This window comes from Crocodylus siamensis, chromosome 7 (genome assembly GCF_052110815.1).
Source record: "Crocodylus siamensis isolate JL-2025a chromosome 7, ASM5211081v1, whole genome shotgun sequence".
NCBI lineage: Eukaryota > Metazoa > Chordata > Crocodylia > Crocodylidae > Crocodylus > Crocodylus siamensis.
Window position 1 is genome coordinate 57,621,402 of NC_143401.1, and position 22,643 is coordinate 57,644,044.

Sequence of the window (22,643 nt, forward strand, 5' to 3'; positions counted from 1 at the left end):
GTTGCTGGGCTGATACTGGCAATCAGATCAGTATCAGCCAATATGACTGGTTAATAAATCGGCCATCAGTATTAGCCAAAAAATCTTTATCAGTGCACCCCTACACTGATGTATGAGTTGGCCTGGCCCATAAAATAAATGCCAGACAGCTGGGCTGTCACTGAACAGTACAGGAATGCAAGTTAATAGACGTGGTTAACACTGAAATGAACCATTTCATCTTTCACTACAAAGCAATAGCCAAAATAGTACAGTCTTAAACCTGGATGAAAGCATCTTCTCTAAAGAACAGCACATTGAAAAACAGCTATTGTGCATGAAACTTAGAAAACTATGCTCTCTTATTCAGTAGGGCTATGCGAAGCTTTGGTAGCCAATTTGATTTGGAGGAGATTTTGGCCCAATACAGGGGCTGAAGCTCTGAATCTGAATTGAATAAGGAGATCCATTAAAAGGTCCAAATCGAATCAGAAGCCTCTGAATAGATTCGTGTGGTTCCCGCTTGCCGCCACAGGGAGCTGGACCCGGGCTTCGTGCCAGTAAGTAGGGGTTGCAGGAGGGGACCATGGGGGACCCCCACCCAGCCTCAGCCCCTGCCGGCTCCCCCAGGCACCTCCCCTGCCTGCTCCCTCATTGCCCCCCATGGCTGCCCCACCCAGCCCCAGCATCCTGACACTTAAAAGAAAAAAAAAGCCCCACACTCACCCACTCGCTGGCTGCAGCAGCAGCAATCCAGGCTCTGGAGGCTCATAGCAGAGTTTTTCTCCCCCCTACCCTGGCGCAGAATGGATCAGCTTCCCCCACCCCCCATGGCAGCTGTTGCATTGTGAGGGTGCAGCGCAGCTTGGCAGCGTGCTGTGAGGCCGCGCACACTGTCCAGGAGCTGGAGCCACTTGGGCTGACTGCTGGAGCCACCCCATCTGAGACAGCGCGTGGCACCCCGCCAAGCCACACTGCACCCATACAATGCAACAGCTGTCACACAGGTGCCATGTGGGGAGGGATGCCCCTGCCCTGTTGCCCTACACTGCATGGGCGGGGGGCTCTGTGATGAGTCTCCAGAGGCCCGAATCACCACTGCTGCATCCGGTGAGTGCAGGGTTTTGGGTTTTTGGAGGGATTTTTTTTTTTTTTTTAATTGAAATCACTGTCCCTCCCAACTCGAAGCCTAATTGAATATTGCTGCTTTGCACAGCTCTATTATTCAGCTCTGCAAATACGCACGTGCCTGGGTAACAAGGTACAGTTTGGAATTCTTACATGATGCAAACTGGTAGTTTATGGTGCTGCTTCCACAATATTCTGGGGGTACAGATGTGTGATTCTCAAACTGTGGGTTGTGACCCCAAATGGTGTTGTGATAGGTGTGGCCTCAGAAATCTCAGGGGACACAGAAGGATGCGAAGCTGCAGCTGGACTAGATCACCTCCGAGCAGAAACCACCTCTGCGGCCCAGTGCGGGGACCTACTGTGGGAGGGAGTGCTGCACCACCATGGCCACCAAGGCAAGGCACAACAATGGTGCGGTACAGAGCTGTGCCCATGCTGCTGCTGGGTGGCAGGGGGCACCTCAGCTTGGCAGCCATAGTGGTGTGGCATGGTGTTCCCCCCATCCCAAGACAGGTCTAAGCTGTGGAGCTCACCGGGGGAGGGCAGCAGGCAAGGAGTCCCACGCCCTGCCCCCCACAGGCTCCACTCTACGGAGGAAGCCAGGATTTACACTGCTCTGCTCTGGCCACAGTCATCTATAAGTGGCAGCCAGGGCTCAGGGACTGCTGGGCAGGGACAGGGGTGTGTGGGTAGGGAGTGAGGGGCCATGCTGAGGACATAAGGTCATGCTGACGAAAAAAGTTTGGGAAGCACTGGTATAGACAGATGCAACACGTGCCAAATGATACCAATACAAGCTGTTATAATGCAGCTGTTACATCTGCATGATTCTACAGCGATACACGTGTAGCAAAAATGACTTCCATTTTAACCCTACTCCAATTCAGAATCAAATTTGGGGAAACCAACATGCATCCTCCTCCCCCACCATACATGAACATGTGAACATATGGAATTGCATCCAAGAGCTGCTGTCTGCTCTGGACAGTGATTCCCTCCCCTAACTTATAGCAAGTAAAACACATTTATCTCTACCCTAGGATATGTATATCCAATTGGCAGCCCATGGGCTGCACACAGCCTCCACGCTCCCATTTGGTTCCTGCTATACCTTGCTCCAGCAGCAGTAGCAGCCAGAGCCTTGGGGTTCCCCCTGCCTCCCTACTCCCTGACCCAGGCTCTTAGGGAGCTGTGGGGGAGGCAGAGCACCTACCCACAAGTTGCAGAGGGGTGGGGAAATACCCACATTTAGTGCAGAGGGGTGGGAAGAGTACCCACTTATGCATATGCATGGTGTGCAGCCTAGTGAGCCTGTGGCCCCTGTTGGTGCAATACTACTGGTGTAGCCCCAGCTACTTAGAAGTTCGATGGCCCTGCCCTTAGATAACATGGTTTGGATAGTTACTTACCGGAACATGAGTAACCTTCCCTACATGATACCTGAAGTCTGAGAGCAGCATACAAAATTCTGAAGAAAACATAAGTACAAAAGAATCTGCATCTCTGGTTACTCTGTAGTTGCTAACAGTTCCACAGAAGCATCTGCACTTTCAGTACAAAGAAAATGTGCTTCACATAAAATATTGGAAACCTAAAGCTTCCCTTCACTAACATAATACAAAGAACATGAATAAGCACCTTGCCAAACTAAAGTACTACAACCCTGCAGCTGACCCCCTGAGCTCCCTGACCCCTGCACACCTGGCTTCTTTTCTGTGACTTCCAAGAAAGGTACAAAGTCCATATGAAGCACAAACTACGTACTTTAAAAAATGGGTTTTAAGAAAAAGGTTTAAAGAGTCATTCCAAGGGAACTGTAGGTCACTACCAACCTGGAGTTGACCTAGATTTAGAAGACTAAAACTTAGAGATGCACCAATACATTGGTCTGATATCAGATTGGCACAGATACAGTTAATTTTCTTTATAGCGGAAATTGGCTTGATGTGGCCAATAATTTGGCCTATAAATGCCTGTGCATGTGTGCAGCTGTCATGCAGCACATAGGTGCCAAGAAGCACAGCCCAGGAGATTGGTGTGCTGTGTACAGCTGGTAAGTCTGTTGTAGTGGACGGTGAGTGGGGAGGGAGGAGGCGTGGCAGGGCAGATCAATGCCCCTCCGCAGTGAGGGGGGGGGAGTGGGACTGGGGCTGGGGCAGGTGCTGCCACTGCACGCACCCCAGGAGGACATGGAGGGGAGGGCTACAGCTGTGGGCTGGGGTTGATGCTGAACTTAGGGTGGGCAGGAGCATCTGGGGTGGCTGCAGCCCCACCCACCCCAGCCCCTCTCTCAGCAGCACCACTGGCTGTCCTGAGAGCAGCCCAGCCTAGCTCCCACCGGGAAGATCCCGGCTCCATCCTGGCCCCAGTCCACAGCTGCAGCCCTGGCCCCACTCCCTGCCTCACTGCAGGGGGCATTTATCTGCCTTCCCATACCCCTTTCCTCTCCCCTCCCCTTCCACTACAACAGACTTACCAGCTAGACGCAGCTGTAACGGGAATTAGATCGGTATTGGCCAATATGCCTCCTTTAAAAACTGGCTATTGGTATCGCCCCCCAAAATCTATTGGTGCACCCCTACTAAAATCCTCCCCCCTCAATGAATACCCCTTATTACTAAAATGTGCTCCAAAAATGCACTTCATTTTTAATATTGACTATATAGTATCCCATCTTTAACCAAATGTCCATTCTAAATTAACTCCCCTTTTGAAGGCAATGCCAATTAAAAAGTAATGGGGTTTGATTTGTGATAGGAAGCTGACCTCTTATTCTTTTGAAAGAAGATGGAAAATGATTATAAAGATACCTCTGTTAAAGTGCAAGAAAAAGCAAATTTACATTAACACCACAAGAGAGATTTGAACATGTTTACACCAGCTATAAAAGGTGTGGGGAAATGCTGTCAACTCCTACATTAGTGTAATTTGCTCAAATGCTATGTAGTATTACACTGAGAACAAGGTCTGGGTAAAACTAAATGCATTACACTAGTATAACATAAAGCACATTACACTGGCATAGGTGTCATTATCCACTTCCACCTCAACTTAACTGCTATTTACTCAATGCAAACAGGCTTCAACCTACTCCCTTGCTACCTTAAGGCAAGATACTTTAATAGCACTAAATACAAGAAACTGCCTCAGAAGAGTTTCTCGTCCATCTGCTCTGGGTCCCAGTTTAAAATTTATACCGGTATACAGTCAGTTTAAATTACAACAGTACAAACGCTGTTATCTGTCCAGGCCCTAAGAGAGAATAAAAGCGAGTACCTTGCCACTGAGTTATCAGGGCTGGAACATGGGAGGGCTCATTTTCTCTCCCCACCTCCAGCCCTGCACCATCTCCAACATCTTTCCAGGATTTACACTGTTATGCGCATATGTATAAAAAAAGTCAATGACAAGAACCCACAATAACATAAAACATGTACTACTAAGTTGCACGCTCTTGCATACGTAAGATGCAACGTAATTTCCATGCTTTATCACATGACATGCTACTCTGATCATTCTAAATGGTTTTTGGAGTCTCTCCCTACAACTTCAGCTGCTGTGATCTTACAAAGCAGACATAAGTAGAAGCAAAACAGAATATAGTACTGCCAGAAGTAGCAGAAATCCTGGAAACAGAAACAGACTCCACTATATTTATCTGTAATTTCAGACCAATACTGGCATTATTCCATGACCGGTGCTAAAACATTAAGAGCAAAGTCCCAGTTCTCATTCAAATGAAAATGCTTTTACACTACTCTAAGCAAAAAAAAGGTTTCAAAATAGATGCAATGTCCCTTAATATTACAACTGTGGTATAAGAGGACTATTGTGATAGGCCTGTGAGAATAGGGAAGTATTTGATTCGGATTCGGATTCAGCCAATTTGGAACACAGTGATTCAATTCAGATCACTGTCCCGAATAGATTCAGCGCTGTTTCAGAAAGATTTGGCAATTTGGATCAAGTAGGGACAGGCAGGCACAGCTGGATGGCTGAAGGTTCACCTGTGGCTCCTCCAGCTGTGCTTGCCTCTCCCCAGACAGGGGGAGCAGTGGGAGAAGCCCCATGGCTGCCCTCTGCCCGGCCCTAGCCTAGCCCGGCACTTAAAAAAAAGATTTTTTTAAAGAACTCCACACTCACCAGCTGCAGCAGTGGCGACTGTGGCCCCTGGGCACTTGTAGCAGAGCCCCTCCCCCCCACCCGGGCAGTGTGGGGCAGCAGGGATTACCCACCCACACACCTGGCATCCAGGCTGTCTGGGAGCTGGGGCTGACGGGGCTGAGTGGTGCCAGGTTCCGGCTGACAGGTGGAGCCACCCCAGCTCCCAGACAGCATACAGCACCTTGCTGAGCTGTGCTGCACCCACGCAAGGGGGCAGCTGCCATGCGGATGCCAAGTAGGGGACCATCCCCGCTGCCCCCCACTGCCCTGCACTGTGCAGGGGGACTCTGCCACGAGCCTTCAGAGGCCCAAAAATCACTGCTGCCACAGCTGGTGAGTGTGGGATTTAAAAAAATTTTTTAAAGTGCCGGGAGGCTGGGCTGGGTGGGGGATGGGGCCGGCAGGGCAGCCATGGGGGCTTCTCTCGCAGCTCCTTCAGCTGTACCTTCCTCTGCCCTGAGAGGGGGAGCTGCGGGGGCTATGCCCTGCTGCTGCTTGCCTAGCCGGGGGGGGGGGCGGGGAAAAGAGGTGAGGTGCAATGCAGGCATGGCTCACCACTCCAGGCAGCATCAGGTCATAGACCCCGCTCCCAGTGCTGGTGCACCCACATCAGTGCTGGGAGCAGGGAGTCTGCCCTGGCGCCACTCGCCAGCCAGCGTGGAGAGCATGGGATGTGGGCGTGGCAGCGCTCAGAGTGGGGGCTATGCCCTGCTGTTGCTTGCCCCCTTCCACCTGGAGCAAGCTGCATCCGCACCCTGCACCCCCCCCAGCCCCGGCTGGGCAAGCGACAGCAGGGCAGAGCCCCCACTCCCAGCAGTGTCATGCCTGCATCTCACACCTCTCCCACCCTGGCTAGGCAGCTTGTCCAGGCCCCAGCCCCAAGCCGTCCCTCCCCAACCCCCAACACACTTACCACTTGGAGGCAGCTGTGTCAGCTGCCCGTTTAGTCTATGACTGAATCTCCAAAGCAACCAAATCTTTTCTGAATCCATTCAGAGCTTTTAATCTCTCAATTCAATTTGGATTCTGAGAGTCAGTCCTCAAATTGGGCCAACTCTCCTCCGAATCGAATCAGCTACCAAAGCTTTGCACAGCCCTTCATTGTGAACTTAAGAATCAAGCTTCAATATATTTTCTCCTTCAGCAGTAAAACATTTCAAATAAACTGAGACATTTCTGTAAAAAACAAACAAACAAAAACAAATGCTAGCTGCTACTTCTGTTCAAAACTAATCAAATCTGAACTCAAATAGCTTACTACATATTGAACAACATGCAACTGCTACAGGTAAATTCAAATTCATAGCTAATTAACATCTTTGATAACTATCTGAAGCAATTATTTAGCTCTTCATGCTACCATGAAAACCCACAAGTAGCAAATTACAGGCTGTAGTTTCATCTTGCAATTTTTTTTTTTTTTTTTTTTTTTAGAAGACATACAAGCTTCCAGGAGAGTGATTATACCATGCCAGGAAAGCATTTGAGTTCAATTAGAACACAATAATTTCCTATGGGATGTAAACAGTTTTTCCACTGTGATGAAATGATCTTCACAAATTCCCTTCAGAGTTTATGTACTTGTCAGATTTTCCCCATCATCTTGGGAGTATTTGCTTTTTACATATTATTCTTAGTTGCTAGTGGAGAATGCACCATACCTTTTGTATGTAAGTGACAGGGGATTAATTACTGAAACTGAGCAAAAATCCATTAGCCATATATTTAACATATCTTATTATAAAAGCATCAATGGCACATCCATGATTAAGGTGGAGCTCAGCTTTTCATCCAAAGCATTGATTTAACCTCTATTTATATAAAGAATATATGCATCTCCTCTAAATTTACACTAAAATCTGTGGGTTAGACTACATTTTCTGAGAGCTATCATAGGAAAATAAAGCCGGAAAGGACCTCAAGAAGTTGTTCTGCTCAAGGGAGGATCAGACCTAAATACCACACCAGCCAAGTGTATGATAAACCCACTTTTGAAAGTTTCCAAGCATGGAGAGTTCACAACTTCTCCAGCTAGCCTGTTCCAACGCTTAACCATGCTCAGAGTTGAATAGTTCCTCCTAATCTCCAACAAAGTTCTCCAGAGGCAGTTGCTCCTAGACCTGTCCCTTATGGCTACAGAGAAAAGCCCATCTCCATCCTCTCTATAATTATCCTTCAGCTATTTGAAGAGTGTTATCAAATCCTCCCTCATTCTTCTCTTCTCCAGACTAAATAACCCTAGCTCTTTCAGCTTTTCCTCATACGCCTCATCTCCACGACCGCTCTTTTAAGTTGCTCTGCACTGGACTCTTTCCCAACCATCTACACAAAAAATTTACAGAAGGCTTTTAAAAGAGTCATCCCAACGTAACCGCAAGTCATTAGCAACCTGGATTTGACCTAGGGTTTAAAAAGACAGATTCCTCTCCCTTCAGTCTCCAACTACTAAAATGTGTTCCTATACACACTTCCTTTTTAATACTATTATCATTATATAGGAACCCATTTTTAGCCAAATGTCCGCAATAATTAGCTTCCCTTCTAAAGGCAACACCAATAAAAAAAAGTAATAGGGCTTGATGAGAGATAAGAAGCTGCCCTCATGTTTTCCATCTTTTCTCTAAAGAATAGTTATAAAGATGCTTCTGTTACAGTGCAAGAAAAAAGCAAAAAAATTACATTAATAGCAGAATAGGAATTTGGATAAAGTGCTTATACCAGCCTAACTAGCATTTGTGCCAGCTATAAGGCATGGAGAAATGCTGTCAACTCCTACACCAGTGTAATTTGCTCAAATGCTATGTTGTATTACACTGAGAATGACTCAGGGGTAAAACTAAATATATTACATTAGTATAAAGCAAAGCACACTCCACCTAGAGGAAAACAAAGGTGATCAGGAACAGCCAGCGTGGATTCACCAAGAGCAAATCATGCCTGCTTAACCATGATTTCCTTCTATGATAAAGTGGTGACCAAAAAAGCAAAGGACTGTGGTCATCCATACCCCATCAGTGGTCAGTAGGGAGAAATAAGGGGCCAGCTCACTCAAGAACATATATACCAGATTCTCTTCAGAACTCTAGTGTCCACAGACCAGGCACCAGAGCTTGCACGGCCCCAACAGTGCTGTTACATCCAAAGTTACAACTGCCCGAAAACTCTGAGATAAGACAAGATACTAGTTAATAACTTTGAATCATACCTAAGTGATATGATCAAAGTCAGGTATGGAGCAGTACCTCAGATTATTTTTAAGAACCGCATTGGAACACATATACTGACACAAAAGCTTGGCATTTTCCAACTGGCAGTTTGTTGAGCCCCAAGGGCTCATGCTCCAGTGTTGCATTATTGTATCCAATAAACAAAAGGGACAGAAACCCCATACTGCTCAGTCTCTTCAAATAAAGCTGGAATAAAGCAAGACTAGAGTGGGAAAGACAGCAAAGATTGTGAATTCAAACACATAAGTCATTTGAAGCAACTACCAAGAAATTACCTTCCTTTCCATACTGATTAACAGATACCTGTTATAGGGTACTATCATAAATATTATGGGGTACTAATAAGCGGTAACATTACATTACACTTGAGCAGTATCCATTGGATAAACCTTGCAGGATTCCTCCTCCAAATATAGGACCAGATCTAAAAACAAACCAAAGAAAATTGTACGCAAACAGCTCTAAATAATTGATGCTACCATACTTCAGTGATAAAAAAAAGTATGCCAGATCTGATGAGCAAGTGGACTTCCAGGAAAACCTGACAACCTAGCACTATTTTTTCTATAGAAACAAAAAGAATAGCTAGCCACCAGCTAGAAAGGGTATATGTGTTTAACTTGATACCTATAGGGCTCCTGAGAGAGACTTTTTTCCCCACGTGTTTGAGCTTCTCATATTTACCAGTTTTGAATGTTGATTACTATTTGCTCTTGGAGCCTAGTTCAGGCACTCAGGGACAAAATAATTATGTATTAAGCTAAGCTATCGACAGGATTTTTTATTATTATTATTGGTGCTTGCCACTGTACTAGGTGCACAGATTATGTAAATTCCCTCTGGATTACATTTCATCAGAAAAAGAATATAAAATATGAAAACAAAACATCCAATTTCAGTGTTTTAAGCCTTAAGAATGACTTGATTTCACAATACCCCCTGTAGCAGGGCACTAGGGTGCCTGCTACTGGCATTAGGAATAAGGGCTGCGGAAGCTCCCTGAGATAGCACAGGTGTTGGTTGCCGGAGCAGCCAGGCTGATCACATGACCAGAAGGGGGCAGGGCCGGGCCTTTATAAACAGCTCAGGCCAAAGCCTAGCAGTAGTTCCCTTCTGACAGCCTGAGGTGCAGGAGAGCTGAGATGAGCGGTGCAGCCTGAACACACAAGGGGCTGCACCATAGTAAGGGTGGAGAGAACCCTGACTGGTAGGCCTTTGCAAGAAAGCCAGGCGGGCCTAGAACCTATGTTACAGCCAGGAGGCTTATTGTTGTGTTACAGCCATCTGGCTTATGGTTCTGTTTAGTTCTTTGTGTAAATACCGGAGGACCGGGTGAGGCTGTAGGGGTGCGAGGAGGCCTCACAGGGGCTCCCCAGTAGCTCGGGGGTTCCTGGTGCCCAGTGAGGGCACAGCAAGTGGTGCCCAGTGAGGGCACAGTGACTGGTGCCACAAGCTGGCTCGGCAGCACAGCAATTGGCGCCACAGCTGGCACAGCGGGTGAGCGCCGGAGAGGCGCGGCGTGTGGGGTGTTGAGAACCCAGCCCGTGAGGGCGGTATTTTGCCCAGTAGGGTGTATGACCCAGGAAAGGGGTCTGGGGCCAGGTAAGGCTGAGGCCACCTGAGCCCCATGGTGAGAAGCCCCAGTGCGGGCAGGAAAGCATGAGAAGCACGGGGCAGGCCCCAGAGAGGGCAAGTACCACGAGAAGCGCGGCGTGCGGGCCCGGGTGCGTGGGTGACCGCGTGACATACGAGAGGCAGGCCCGGGGGGGAGGGGCACTGCCTGGACAGGGAAAGCCCCGGAGGGGGGCAGGCCTAGTGAGAAGCCTCGGAGGGGGGCAGGCCTAGTGAGAAGCCCAGTGAGGGCAAGGAGTGCCTGAGCGCAGGGAGACTGGCCCCAGTCGGGCACGGTCTGTGAGAAAGAGAAGCCCCAGGAGGGGCGCGTAGATTGAGCGGACCCTAGGGGGGAGCGGATATAATTAGTAGGCCCGAGAGGGCTAGCGAATAGAGGGGCGCCGGTTGCGTGACAAGTCCAGGGGCGCCGGTGAAGGGGCGCCTATAAGAAACTGACCAGATAACGTCTGGTACAGCTGCGAGGCTTGGGGCGTGCTAAAGGGGAGGTTGGAGGCACGCATAGCCTTTAAGGCTGGGGTGCACTGAGTCACCCCATACGGAACGGGGAATAGTTCCAGCATAACATCATGTACTGGGGGATCAAAGGCAGCCTCCCTTCTAGAACCATATAACAAGAAGACGTGGCGGGCGAGATAAGAGGGTGCTGGATCGCCTACTTGACACGGTGGGGGGGCGCTAGAGGGATCACGGCCGCCCCTGTGCCCCGCCCTGTGACACCGCCTATTTACTTTTTACTATCAGTTTTTAAAACATTTGAGAACAAAGTTAGAGCTGGTTTGATTCTACTAGGTTAGTAAATGCTTTAAATGTCCAATTTTCATTACACGTTTCAAATCATTCTTTGGTATCATTTACAAGCTAAGAAACTGTTGTAATTATTAAGAACAACTACTTCATATGATCTTTACTTCAAAAAGTCTTTGGCAGTAATGTTAATAACGGACATTTTCAGACCAACAAGACAGGACCTTATGTTTGCGTTTTTCCTGCTCAAGGCAAAGTTAGGTTCAATTTCCATCTGACAGGAGGTATTCTTCACCCACAGGGTGCCTTCTGTCACTGAGTAGCAATCCTTACAGCCAGTTAAGGTGTAACAAATGACAGGTTTTGAAGGTTACTCCCAGCAGCCCTCCAGCCAGAAGGATATTAGCTACATCAAGAAGCCAGAGATCCTCAAAATCTCTGAGGACAGGCTGCAGGACCTGAACCTGTTCAGCCTCCAAAAGAGAAGGCTGAGGGGGGATCTTGTGGCCTGTTATAAACTAGTCAGGGGGGATCAGCAGGCATTGGGGAAGTCACTGTTTCCCCGAGCACCGCCAGGAGTGACCAGGAATAACGGTCACAAGCTGGCAGAGGGTAGGTTTAGGTTAGATATCAGGAGGCGCTACTTCACAGTCAGGGCGGCTAGGGTCTGGAACCAACTTCCAAGAGAAGTGGTGCAGGCTCCTACCCTGGGGGTGTTTAAGAGGAGGTTAGATGAAATTCTTGCTGGGGTCGTTTGACCCCAGTGTTCTTTCCTGCCATGGCAGGGGGTTGGACTAGATGATCTGCTCAGGTCCCTTCCGACCCTACAAACTATGAAACTATGAAAATCAAACAGCTACCCACTTTTTGCCTTCATAAGAGAATTAACACATACATACATTTTCAGAAAGCATTTTAAAGACTGTACTAGACAATAGGGCTGTGCAAAGCTTCAGTTGCTGATTAGATTCAGGGGAGATTTGGTCTGATTTGGCGGCCAAAGCTCTGAATCAAAATCAGGAGACCCATTAAAAGATCCAAAGCAATTTGGAGAGATTTGGATTCAGATCCGCCAAGGAGAGGCGGGCATGGCTGGGCGGCTGCTCCTTGGGCAGGGATAGCTGCGGGAGAAGCCCCTATATCTGTCTTGCCTGGTCCCATCCCCCGCCTGGCCCATCCTCCCAGCACTTAAACAAAAGCAAAGCACTGCACTCACCAGATATAGCAAGGGCTGTGGGGCCTCCTGGCAGAGCCCACCACCATGCAGCCCCTGCTCTCTGATCACCCCCTCACCCCGATGACCCTCCCACCCAACCCCAGCAGTCTAGAAATAAAAATACATAAATAAAATTTAAAAAAATGCACTCACCAGCAGTAGCAGTGGCTGTGGGGACTCTGGGGCCACAAGGAAGCGCCCCACACACACACAGTCCCCACTCCTCAATCTGCCCTCCTTCCCCCAACCCAGCTCTGTCTTTGGCTGCCCTGCCTGGCCCTACCATCCTGGCAATTAAAAAAACAAAAAAGCCCTGCAGTCACCAGCTGCAGCGGGGGGGAATCAGAGACTGAGGGCTCATGGCAGAGTCCCCCCGCACAGCGTGGAGCAGTGGAGATTGCCCCCCCTGCCTGGCGCCTGCACAGTAGCTGCCCCATGGCATGGGTGCAGCACAGCTTGGCAGGGTGCCACGTGCTGCCTGGGAGCTGGGGCCACTGGGACTGAGTGCTGCCAGGCTCCAGCTGACATGTGGAGCCGCCCCAGTTTCCAGACAGTGTGCGATGCCCTGCCGCCTCGTGCTGCACCCACACCATGGTGCAGCTGCCTTGAGGGTGCCAGATGGGAGGGGGGGGTGAGAGTGCACTGTGCCAGTGGGGGAGGGGGGGGGTCTGGAAAAAGGTGGGAAAAAGGTGGGAGGAAACACCTTCTAAGGATGTTAAGGCAACTATCTAAGACCTTTATTTTAGCACTAGAATACAACCCTGTCCTTTTACAATATGAAAATACAGTCAGAGACATGGGGCAGCTACTAGGCCCATTGTGTTTTAGCCTTTACTTCAAGTGGCATCACTCCCAATGTTTTAAACCATTATAGGTTTCTGGCAAATCTTAACTATTCATTTAAAATGGCTATTCACTTTAATATATGCAGGAAGACAATTTCATCTGCTGGACAAAGGCATATACCAAAGAGATGCTAGTACTTTCTTGAAGAGAATAAGACAGAAATCAGTTTTAGTACTTTTCAATGTCAGTTTCTCAAAAATGCCTACACATCATACTGTACATGTAGCAACCAACTCTTCACACAACACTTAACTACTAATTTAATACAAATTGACTTTTCATCAAGACATTTATACTTGCCTACGGTTATTTAGAATTTTCAAAAGATACTGACCAGAGAGCCAGAAGCTTCCCTTTATTGTATTTTGAGAAAAGTGTACCAGATCTTTATTTCCACCTAGACAGACAAGAGGTGGCCAGAAATACCACAGAAAAGTAACTGCATATTGACTGCTCTGAAAGCTGTCATTTCTTAGAGTAATTACAATCATCTTGCAGTATTGCATTGCCATAAGTAAACTAGTCACAAACCCTAAATTCTGGCATGGAGTTTAGCAGCCATCTGGTGAATTATACCTTTATGAGGGGTGCACTGAAAAAATTTCTGGCTGATACCAATGGCCAATTATTAACCAGGTGTATCGGCTGATACAAATCTCACAGCCAATATATAGCCCAGCAGCTTGTTGAGCAGCATTTGGGTGGTCTATGGGGGGGAGGAAGGGGAAGCGGCATGGGGAGGCAGATGAAGGCCCCCCGCAGTGACAGAGGGAGTGGGCCTGGGGGAGGGGCAGGTGCTGCCCAGCCAGGGCAGGGTACGAGATCGATCTGTGGGCGGGCTACAGGGTGGCTCCTGGGAATTTTGGGTAGCTATAGCCCACTCTGTAGCACCCTCCTAGAGCTTTGCCACTGCCTGCCCCAAGTATAGCCCCAGCAAAGCCCCCCTTGCTGGGAAGAGGCCAATGTAGACCCCAGCCTGCCCTTGCCCCATGCACAAATCCAGGAGGCACATGCCCCCCACACCTCTCCCAGTTCACCCCTGCCCTCCCCAACCCTCTAAAGCCACCTGCAGCTGTCCCATACCCCACCCTGGCTGGGCAGCACCTGCCCCTGCCTGTCCCTCCCTCATTGTGGGGGGGACCTTGATCTGTGATCCCCCCTTATACGCCTTTTCCCACAGGGATTTACTGGCTGGACACTGCTCTCCATGCTGCTGGGCTCCATTCCTGACCATGTGCATGCTGCAGTGCATGCATGCACATGGCATTTATCAGTGACATTAACTGGCTACACCAGCCAAAGAAAGCCAATTGCCGATATTGTTAATTTTTCTGTTATTGGTGCCAATCCAATATGGACTGATGCATCAGTGCACCTCTAACATTTACTCTTACTATGTTGCATGTATTGCACATTCATTAATATAGGTAGGCCTAAGCAATAATATCTAATTTTTATTACAGTAACATCCAAATAGGGGATCAAAACCTTTTGCACTAGGCACTATGAATGCATGTGGACCAATACAGATGGTAAGCTGAGTGTAACAAGGACCAACTCCTGTTAACTACCTAGTCCTAATCCCAGTAAAGTTAGAAAGCTGCAGAGTCCCAGATAATAAGTAGCTAGTAGCCTGCTGAGGTGACCTGTACCAGAGGCAGTGGGGTCAGTTTGATTTGGGCAGAGCTGGAGATGGACCTCCTGGCTGATGGAAGCAGCACTGGGAATTTGAGACTAGCCTAGGCTATGCAAGCAGAAACTCCTTATACAAAGCTAAAGGAGCAGTACCAGAGCCTAAGTAAACTGTGCAGGGGTCCAGGAGGGCCAGAGCTACTTGAAACCAATGGGACTGAAGGAAAGGCTGGGAAATGGTTGTAGAAAGTCACCCTACTGCAATGAATTATGTCTGAGCTTTGCTCATTGCATTTGGAACCACAAGGGATGGGAATGGATGAAAGGGCAGAAGAAAGCTATTGAACATGCCTAGGGAAGGCGCTGCAGTCAAAGGACCATTAGAAACTGGGGGCTAAGCCTGAGAACCAAAGGAATCATTCTGGTGGACTGGGGCAGCTCCCCAAATTTAAATGGCAAAAGGTATGGCAGGCAAGTACAGGGAGGTACCCCAATTAACCAGAGAAGAAAAGATATGAGATTAGAGTGGCCACCAGGAGGTGCCACACCCACCTTTAGATGATAAATCTCATTTCATGAGACACACAACACGGCTAAAAAAAACAGAAGCAGAAAAATTTACTTTAACTCTCCATTACATACCACAACTACACTACTTGTACTACTCACGTTCTGGCTGTTTTTCATTAGGAGTTATGGATCTCACAAAATCTTGTGGCGTCATAAACACCTCTGAATCTCCATGTTCATTTATTACTTTCAAAGTGGCAAAGTATCTGAAGATTTTGTCTGGAGTGGAATAGGCCCGGATCCTATTCTCATATTCCATCACCTAGAAAAGAAGTTAAAGAGAGTTCTGACTGATGCACTCTTGGCAGCCATATTTAGTAGTCTTGTTAAAATTCTGTACAATCACAAGAGGTTCCAAATGAAACAGCTGCTATACAATGCCAAAGAAAGATAGTGTCACCCAATTTTATTCTGGGTTTTACGATACTTTGTTTTCCTAAAAGCGTCCACTCCTTATGTCACTTAATTACTTGAGAATATTAACTTCCATTTTTAAATGAAGATTCTAGTCTTCAGGCTTTCACAGAAAAGAAAAAAAAAAAAAAAAAAAAGTGAAAAATTTTGCAATGTGTTCAGAAACCAGAAGGGAAATAAATACCTCCCCCTGCCCCCAATATATTATTTAAAAAAATGCATCAGAAGTTTTAAAACTAAATGAATAATTTTGGAAGCCTGACTCTCAAGCTTTGAACACTTGGTCTCTGCTTCAGTTTTGTGCGGGATAAGACTAGAAAGGGAAGAGAACAGGGATTCATTTCTTGGTCACAGTTCAGAAAGATGGCTGCAGGTTACTCTGTCCCTCATTCACAAAAAGCATCATTTTGTCTAATTTCTACCTTCTGCACCATGTTTACAATGTTTTGCAGATGTCCTAGACTTGAACCTTTTTCCGATTTGACATTTTTGAGGCCCACAAGCAGCAGTTTTCCTATGTTTGAAATAAGTGTTCTTAAAGAATTAGTTAGGGTGGACAGACTACAAAAGTGGCCAGATGAGAATAGGATGGGGCTCAATGTAGATAAATGCAGAGCGCTGCACCTTGGGACAAGAAATCCACAGCATACATACAGGCTGGGGAGTTCCCCTCTTGAAAGCAGAGGCAGAACAGGATCTTGGAGTCATTACTGGCTCCAAGATGAACATGAGCTGCCAATGCCAGACTGCAGCCAGCAAGACCAGCCATACTCCCCCTCTATGCGACTTTGGTCAGGCCGCAGTTGGACTACTGCATCCAGAAGTGCAGCGCCTAGTACAAGAGGGATGTGGCCAGCCTGGAGAGGGTTCAGAGGAGGGCCACCCACTTGGTGAGAGGGCAGCAGGACAGGCCCTGTGAGGAGAGACTGAGGGACCTGACCCTGTTCAGCCTCAACAAGAGGAGGCTGAGGGGAAACCTGGTGGCTGCCTACAAACTCATCAGGGGAGATCAACAGCAAATAGGTAGAGACCTTTTCTCCCCAGCACCACCTGGGCTGATGAGGAACAATGGTAATAAGCTGATGGAGAATAGGTTTAGGTTGGAGATCAGAAGGCAATTTTTTTTACAGTTAGGGTGGCCAAAATCTGGAACCAACTTCCCAGGGAAGTGGTCCTCGCCCTTCCCTTGGGCAAATTCAAGAGGAGGTTGGATGATCACCTGTCTGGGGTCTTGTGAACCCAGCATCAGTAGAAAGCCTAACACAAAATCAGTAGAAAGCCTAACACAGCAGTGAGCAAAGGCCAATATGCAAAAATATCAGACTCAAATCCCGCTATGTTCAAAAGTAGTAACTCTGTTCATTCATTAGTTTTTTTCTACACCACTATAGTTTAACATTCATTTGTTTTTTCAGACTTATTTCCATACACACCATCTCCTAACCTTATATTAAAAAAAAAAACAAAAAAAAAAAACTTTGCTATTAGACCAAACCCAGATCTGACAGAACTCAATTCAGAACACAAGGCTCTACAACAGGGATGGCTAGCCTGTGGCATGCGTGACAAGTAGTTTCTGTGTGTGGCATGCACCACATTGTGGATGGGGTAGTCAGCACAGCAGCAGGTAGGAGATGGAGCAGGAAGCAGAGCAGCAGATCACACAGAGAGCACAGGGCAGGGAGCCAGGAAACAGAGCAGCAGGTTGGACATATGAAGGGGATTTGACTGGCACTCAGGGAGTGCCAGGCTGTAATCTGTTGCATGCCTAGCAAGGTTAGCCTTCACTGCTCTAGAGCAAGAGGACTTCAAGTTTAAGCCTAATTTCTGCACTATACTGGGCTATAATTTAAGATCAGGTATTACTAAAACACAATATAAACAGCAAAACAGTGACAGATTGAAATAGTATTTCCCATCACTTGGCTTGAAAGTTGCTAACATCTGGAGAAAGGTTGGAGCAAATATGCAATAATAAATCAATTCAAAGTCTTGCTAGTGAGGCAAGCAGCAACTGTTTTCATGATTTACATGCAGAATCTCTTTTGAGGTCTAATAAAACTATACATATCAAGGGATAAAGATTTCTGAAAGTGACAAATGATCACATACTTGACCAAGACATTATTCATACCAAAGATCAAATCTAAAAATTTAGAAATTAAGTTAATATCATGTACACTGTTCTCATCACAAATCAGTTTCAAAAACACCTTTAACATTCAACCTTCCTAACAGAGCAACAGGGAAGGTTGGTAATCCTTTTCCCTTTAGCTGCAGCTCTGCTCACAATTGCTTCAATAAATCGCTGCTGTTTTTCCATCAGCTGGTAAAACATACATAATATAGTGCAAGTTACATCTCTGCTTCAAATTGCTCTTGATTCTAAATCCATAGCAAACTTTAGTTTAGAAATAAATAGGATTTTTATTAAGTTAAGAAGAAATAAACCTTGTATTCAAGCATCAGTGCTGGAGGTATAAAACCTACAGGTCTTTCCTGACCTCAGCACAAAACAGCACAGCTCCATTTTCAAAGGCAAAGAAAAGAAAGTAGAGGTAGGGCATGATCTGATACTCCATCACAGGAAGTTGGCTTCACATTTAAAAGGTTCAAACTTTATAACGATGAGTTGCAGGAGTACTGAGGAACAGAAGTTGAAGTTTGGAACAAATTTGGAGAAGCAGGACCACTCTGAAAGGCCTAACACTTGGCATTAGAAATAAACCTTGGGTGAGACCAGAACAAGATTCAAGTAGACTTAAGGAAGAAAGGAAGGGTAGTGAAGAGAAAGTTGCACAGAAAGATGCAGGGAATGGGAAAAGTAAGAAGGGAAGAATAAGGAAAGAAAAATTAAAAGTAAGTAGAGAAAAGGGCAAAAAAAGAGTGAAAAAAATAGGGAAAAGGAGAGGCCTGGTAACAGGAAAAAAAACCATGGAAGAAATGAGTCAAGGCATGTGTCACAAGCTTGTCTGCTGGAAACCACTGTAGCCTTGAGTATCCCACCACTGTGCTGCCACTTGCCCCAAGTAACAGACCAAGGTTGCCCTGGGAGAGCTCCTGGTCCCAGCAAGCCCCAGTTCCATTGCCTTATACTGGGCCCTGAAGCTGCAGTGGTGGAAATCTCTGCAAACCCTGAGATGCCCCCACTTTGGGTTGTAGAAGTTACAGGTCCCCCCCTCCATAGAGTCAGCCTGGAATATCACCTGTCCCAAAAAATCACCCTTTTCACAGGCAATCAAAAAGGAAACAACAAAATAATTTATTATAAAACAAGCATAAGAATTCAGTAACCATACACTGATACAGAGATATAAAAGAAAATACCAGAACACTGATCTGTTCTTACCTGGCACCATAAATCCTAAAATACAGTCCTTAGCCAGCTTCCCATGACAGAGAGCAGACTCTACCTCTGATTTCATGCCAAAGCCTTCTGCATCTCTCCATCAGCTTGCTTTTCCTTGGCTAGGGAACCTAATCCTCACCACCCCCCCCCAACCACACACACACACACACACACACACACACACACACACACACACACACACACACACTTTAACCCAGGAAGACTGAACTTCAAGCCATGCTTCAAGACAGGCTTTAAGTACCACTGCCAGTCTGGCAATTAACGGACATCACCCCTTCATTTTTAGTGGGGCTCATGCTATGCCTAACATCTGAAGGTGCTCATTTACTAGACCAGAAATGTGCATCCTTTTTAGATATCCTTCACTAATCCAATATTAATCTCTCCTGTATGACACTTTGCTAATCAAACTAGCACACTCTTCTTATAAAACGTACATTTATCATTGTCTGGCCAAAAACAGGCTTCCTGTGCCTCTTAACATACCCACATGGGGGACCAGTAAGCAGCCCAAGTCAAATACTAATTCTCAGCCATTAACTCATTTAAGGGTGAAGAGATGAGGACTGCTCAAGTTAATCACTACCTTCCTGACACAACCTTGGCTGAAATATAAAAGTTACATCAGAATTACAACTATACCAAATACAGTAACACATACAGTTATGAGAACAATAAAAAACTGAACACAGTTTGGACTGGCTAAAATTAAAGACTAAAACACAGAGTTAACCTAATTTGGGAGAGTATCCACATAGTGAACCCCTAGAAGTAACTTTTTTTTGGGGTGAATCTGTGACAGGATGTAACATGGATAATTAAGGAAAAAGAAAGAGTGATGTACCAAGTTAAAGATTAAAATTTGAAATTAGAAAAAAAAAACAACCCAGTAACAAAATGACAATACTCCAAATATTTAGTGCTTGCCTTACGCACACGTTTGTCTACAATACATGCATACAACTTTCTTAGGTCATTTCAACACAAAAACATTAATACTTCAGGTGTATTTAGAAGATTCTGAATTTAAGCCAACTCTAGTAGAGATGCTTCCAACAGAAAAAAAAAAAACTTTTGTTTGTTTGTTTGTTTGATGGAATAAGCCTGGTTGACAGGCTTTTCAAAAGGATATAATCTACATGGGACTCTTTGTGTTACTGAATGTTTTTCACACATTTGTTCAGCTTTGACATCAGACCACCTTCAAGTGTGAGAATCTAGCTCTGAAAAACTAAGTAGGGACCAGTTCAGCCACCTCCCTGCTGGGCCCCCCTCGGGCCCCGAGAGAGACACGCCTGGGCCAAGGGTTAGCGAGGAGTTAGTTAGGGTACTTCTGGAGAGGCTGGACGTGTTCAAGTCCGCTGGTCCGGACGATCTTCACCCTAGGGTTCTACAGGAACTGGCCGAGGTCATTGCGGGACCCCTGGCGCGGCTCTATGAGCACTCGTGGTGCTCTGGCGAGGTGCCGGAGGACTGGAAGAGGGCCAATGTGGTCCCTATCTTCAAAAAGGGAAAAAAAGAGGACCCGGGAAATTACAGGCCAGTTAGTCTGACCTCAATCCCGGGTAAGCTCTTTGAAAAAATTATCCTGGCACACATCCAGGAGGGCCTTGCGGGGGAATGCATGCTTAGGGGCAACCAACATGGGTTCATCAGTGGCAGGTCTTGTCAGACCAACCTGGTGGCCTTTTACGATCAGGTCACCAAATCATTAGACGCAGGGGTTGCTGTGGATGTAGTCTTTTTGGACTTCCGGAAGGCTTTCGACACTGTCTCTCACCCTGTCCTCATCAAAAAGCTGGGAGACTGTGGTGTCGATGCCCACACAGTCAAATGGGTCGCCAACTGGTTGGAGGGCCGCACCCAGAGGGTGGTAGTGGATGGGTTCTTCTCGACCTGGAAGGATGTGGGCAGTGGGGTTCCGCAGGGCTCGGTCCTTGGGCCCGCGCTGTTCAACATCTTCATCAGTGACTTGGATGAGGGGGTAGAAAGCACCCTGTTCAAGTTTGCTGATGACACTAAGATGTGGGGGGATGTGGGCGCACTAGAAGGGTGCAATAGGCTACAAGCTGACCTTGACAGGTTGCAACGGTGGGCGGATGAGAATAGGATGGGGTTTAACACTGATAAGTGCAAGGTGTTGCACATGGGGAGGAAGAACCGGCACCACACTTACAGGTTGGGGAACTCCCCTCTTGCCAGCACGGAGACGGAAAAGGATCTTGGAGTCGTCATTGACTCCACGATGAACATGGGCCAGCAGTGTGGGGAGACAGTCAAGAAGGCCAATCGTACCCTGTCATGCATCCACAGATGCATCTCGAGCAGGTCCAGGGAGGTGATCCTCCCCCTCTATGCGGCACTGGTCAGGCCGCAGCTGGAGTACTGCGTCCAGTTCTGGGCGCCACACTTCAAGAGGGATGTGGACAATATGGAAAGAGTTCAGAGGAGGGCCACTCGTATGATCAGGGGTCAGCAGGGCAGGCCTTATGAGGAGAGGCTACGGGACCTTAACCTGTTTAGCCTCCACAAGAGAAGGTTAAGGGGGGACCTTGTGGCCTGCTACAAACTGGTCAGGGGGGATCAGCAGGTATTGGGGGAGTCCCTGTTCCCCCGTGCGCTGCCAGGAGTGACCAGGAATAATGGTCACAAACTGGCGGAGGGTAAGTTTAGATTAGATATTAGGAGGCGCTACTTCACAGTCAGGGCGGCTAGGGCCTGGAACCAGCTTCCAGGGGAAGTGGTGCAGGCTCCTAGCCTGGGGATTTTTAAAAGGAAGTTAGATGAGCACCTTGCCGGGGTCATCTGACCCCGGTGCTCTTTCCTGCTAAGGTAGGGGGTCGGACTAGATGATCTACCTAGGTCCCTTCCGACTCTAGCTACTATGAAACTATAAACTCTCAGCTGATCTCATAGTGGCATTGACCAAATCAAAAAAGGAAGAAGTTCCATTTTGCTAAGAACAAAATACAAATATTTCAAAGGATAATGGACAAAAATTGAAAACTAGCAAAAAAGGAATCCCATGAGCTGAACAAGACTCAGAGCTACTATTCTGAAAGCTTTACAACCACTCTATACATACGGTTGAAGAGGGAAAAAATTATAGCCATGAACAGAAAATAAAATAAATCTAAGGGTCTCTACAATTACCATTTTAATATACTTCCATAGTATCACTAAGCCACCTTTGACTATCATCAGATGGTCAGAGTGGGAACTCCAGCAGTTAGATCTCACTAACAGCCTGCACAGTAATAGTGTTGATAAATTAGCATTCATTTTCATTAGGTTGCTTACTGCAATGTACACTGAATTAGATTCTCAGCACAATTAACACTCATAATACAGCATACCTGCCAAGGCCTAATGACTGTTCCAAATAGATCTTATTCAACCAGTCCTAACGCAGTAAACAAATTATTTTTTTAATAAATTAACATATCACACCAGTCATATTCTATTTGATTGATCATTAACCTTCAACTACAGCTGTACTTTAATAGCCTTTACATTCTCTCTCCTTTACGGGCAAATAGAAATACATTAAGTTACAAGATACTTGCCCTAGAATCATCACTACTAAATCACAGCACAAATCCTTATTTGGCAATGGGTGATTTGTATCCTAACTTCTACACTGATTCACCATCTAGGATAAACTTTGTCATGCATTAATTCTTAATCACTAATTACTGCCTTAATTAAAAACAGTACT

At 46.7% G+C, this 22,643-nt stretch overlaps 1 protein-coding gene across 4 annotated transcripts in view; it reads right to left on the reverse strand.

Annotated features, from left to right (window-relative positions):
- MICU1 (mitochondrial calcium uptake 1) overlaps positions 1 to 22,643 on the reverse strand; it is a 243,587-nt gene that overhangs the window by 166,099 nt on the left and 54,845 nt on the right. For all 4 annotated transcript variants that reach the window (XM_090058755.1, XM_090058756.1, XM_090058757.1 and 1 more), the window contains exon 4: positions 15,241 to 15,403. In XM_090058755.1, the coding sequence (XP_089914881.1) occupies positions 15,241 to 15,403 (163 nt within the window). The remainder of the gene's footprint in view (positions 1 to 15,240; positions 15,404 to 22,643) is intronic.